The sequence below is a fragment of the Contarinia nasturtii genome, unplaced genomic scaffold (genome assembly GCF_009176525.2).
Source record: "Contarinia nasturtii isolate CC-2019 unplaced genomic scaffold, AAFC_CNas_1.1 Cnas_scaffold_4137, whole genome shotgun sequence".
Classification (NCBI taxonomy): Eukaryota; Metazoa; Arthropoda; class Insecta; order Diptera; family Cecidomyiidae; genus Contarinia; species Contarinia nasturtii.
Genome location: NW_022201433.1, coordinates 1 through 3,171, shown reverse-complemented (window position 1 = coordinate 3,171; position 3,171 = coordinate 1). Strand labels below are relative to the sequence as shown.

General features: G+C 33.0%; 1 protein-coding gene across 1 annotated transcript; it reads right to left on the bottom strand.

Annotated features, from left to right (window-relative positions):
• Window positions 1–857: 857 nt before the first annotated feature.
• Window positions 858–2,943, bottom strand: LOC116350446 (obscurin-like). The gene is made up of 5 exons (XM_031782241.1): window positions 2,834–2,943; window positions 1,893–1,991; window positions 1,697–1,810; window positions 1,133–1,628; window positions 858–1,047 (listed from the first exon to the last, which is right to left on the bottom strand). Exons 1-5 carry the CDS (start codon window positions 2,850–2,852, stop codon window positions 858–860), a joined length of 918 nt encoding a protein of 305 aa, XP_031638101.1. The 5' UTR covers window positions 2,853–2,943.
• Window positions 2,944–3,171: the final 228 nt, after the last annotated feature.

Below are 3,171 nucleotides of genomic sequence, written 5' to 3'. Positions count from 1 at the left end.
ACCTATTGAATAGTGACCGAATGCCAATCGTGATTTGGGTGATAGGGAATGCGATTTTTTTCATTCTGATTTCACCAGATGGTACAGAAAATTGAATAGTATTTGTAAATCGAAGAAAAAAAATTTAATAATTTTTTTTCATTTTTCACGATTTTTTACCATCTACATGGGAAGGCTTATATGAAACTCTCGGAGACTCGGTATAATGCACAAATGAGTTAAAATAAATGAGATACTAGCCAGAATTGAAAATAAATTTGATACATACCACTTTTATATTCAATATCTTTCAAGTATCAGATTTTTTGGAGCTCATGATTTTTCTTACCCATTCAATTGGACGATGAATATTCGACATTTGGAATTTTCGATGTTACGACGGAAAAATGGAAAATAATAATATATTTTTGGAAATTTCTTTCTTTTGAAAAGTGTGAAATGAATCACAATCAAATTCTGCATAGAATTGTGTATAGAATGATATTTTTAGATGAAATCAAAAGTGTTAAATATCAAATTGATGTTGAAAACTCAAACAATAGTCCATATTTAATTATTATTATTTTTTGTAAATTTCAAAAAATCTAACAGAAAATTGTTAACTCGACTTGACAATTTTTGCGCCGAACGTCCGGACGAACGAACGAACGACTGTTCGTGCCCAGCTCTGTATATGGTCTACTAACTGGGTAATGTATGCAATATGACACTAGATTCAAAATTAGTTATCATAATAAATGTTAGCCAGCTTTTTTTTTTAAAGATATATGCGAAACTATGCAACAAAATTTATGGATGATTCCATATGTGTCTAATTAAAATTTGTTGCAATGTTCTTTCGACAAAAAAAAAAACACTTACTTGTTGACAAACAAAGTCGCTTGGCCATTGCGTGTATAGCTAAAGTCGAAACGGCCACCCGGTTCAATAATTTGATCATTGAAATAGTAGGTCATTTTCGGTTTTGGATAACCGTAAACAAACCACATTAAGTCCACATTATGATTCTTTGTTCCATACGTAATGTCATGTTCGCGACGTAAGAACCTAAATAAATGTGATTAAATTAAAGCAATCACACATCGAATTTTTGTTTTGTTTTTATAAAGATACTATAAAATATTTAACATACACTGGAGCTTGTGCGTAGCCATCATGAGGTGGACGTTCAATGTCAAAATCTTTCGGAAAGTATGGTGATTGATCTGGTCTAAAGTCAGTATTTGAGTCCAAGTATGTGTAAACATGTGGTGCTGGTGGCTCCAATTTGTGGCGATAAGTCTGTACATATGGGCTTGGGTCACTTACGCCGTATTGATTTTCAACACGAATGCGGAAACGATAATCTTTGAAAGGCACCAAATTGCGTACTTCGCATGTACAGCTACGAACTCCTGTTCGTACAGTAACCCAATCACCTTCTGGTAATTCCAACATCTCTACTTGATAGGTCACTGGAATACGAGGTGCTACGGAAACTGATGGTTTCCAACAAAGCGTCAGACGACGATCCGACATTTTTGTAATGATTGGACGGTCGGCCAATGGAGTTGGAGCTCCAGTTTTCTTATATTTATCAAAGTCTGAATAAAGATCACCTATTGCCGTCTTATTTCTTGGTTCAAACGCTATAAGACATTATGTACAGCAATATTACATCAAATGTTTACTCATTTAATTTAGAGTCAGAACTTACTGTCATAAACCAATTCAGCATGGCATATATCTTCTCCATGCGTGTTGTAAATTCGGCAAGTATATTTTCCAACATCAGCCTGTGTACAGTTATGTATTGTGAGGCGAAGCAAACCTAAAAAAAGATAATTTAAAAATAAAACCTATAATTTGTAATCTTGATTTTTTTTTTAAATCGAATATCATTTAAATCACACCATTAGGTTCGGCTTCTATCTGTGTTCGGTCATTTGGATAAATTCGATCTCCATTGAGGAACCACTCAACTTCAGGTTCAGGGTAGCCAGTCGCACAACCTAGCCAGGAATAAAAAAGATGGTAGTTTGCATCGTGTTGCAAGTGTTATATTTTTTTAATTTCGCAATATTATACACTTAATCGCTTTAATTTATACCTCCCTTTTCCTTTTTGTATATTTTCCTAAATTTACACATAAAGTATACCGTTAAAATCTGTATTCGTGTGGCTAAAATTCTGTAAGATGTAAGTTTATGTGTTTTACCAATTTTTTTCAATAGATGGCCTAGCATGCCAAAAGCTGGTGCCATTTGCACCACGACGACAGAAAAAGTGTAAAACGAACGGTTCATGGTAAAAATGTACAACAGAATGTTGGAGATGATTTAATCAATAATATAATAACAAATAAGCGTATTTTTGTTCATGTGACTCAGTATCAATTTTCTGGTTTTAATTTTGAAAATGTTCACAAGAAATACACAATTCGCATTTTAATTCAACCTAGTCTAACTCATGAATTAGCTAAATAACACATAGCGAAGCTTAGTTTAAACGAATAGACACGTAGAAGCATAAGCTAAAAAACACAGCCATATGGAATTGGGTGGTTCGATTTTATTGTCTATCTCACCCTGTAATCGCTTGACTCTCCTACACGAATAATATCCGATCGAATTTTTGAAAATGAAATCTACCCTAACTAAAAAGGTAATGAAAAAGCGTCGGGTTTTGTGTACCGTACAAAATGAGCGTTTTAAAAATTCAGTCATGAAGTAAAGAACAAATCGCGCACTCTTTGATTCAACGGCTTCGAGTACTCTTTTTACCATTTTTTAATTATTCTTTTTGATGGAATATTTTTTACATTGCATTTGCCATTTTTGTACAAACTACTTACCAGTGAATCTTGCTTTCATGCCTTCATACACTTCAATGTCACCGATTTTTTTCAAAAACGTAGGTGCTTGACCCTTTGGAGTTTTGTCACTGAAATAATCAAATTAATTTACAAAAATCAAATTACATATTTGCAGAATATTCTGCAAAAAGACGAATACAAATTTATGTGAGCAAAAACCAAATATACAAACAGACAGCGCAAAGGTAAAACAGCCTACTTACATAAGAAACACATGTATTCGTCTTTTTGCAGAATATTCTGTATGTTATTATTTTCTTCTTAGGCCGTCATTTATAGTTGGTTTTCTTCTTTTTATGTATTTATTTAAATGTTTT

What these genes read in the sequence shown, in the direction of transcription:
- LOC116350446 (XM_031782241.1), bottom strand. An exon ending in TGCTGAATTGGTTTATGACA is followed by an intron (nt 1,629 to 1,696) that starts GTAAGTTCTGAC and finishes AATGTCTTATAG; the next exon opens with CGTTTGAACCAAGAAATAAG. An exon ending in GGCTACGCACAAGCTCCAGT is followed by an intron (nt 1,048 to 1,132) that starts GTATGTTAAATA and finishes ACATTTATTTAG; the next exon opens with GTTCTTACGTCGCGAACATG.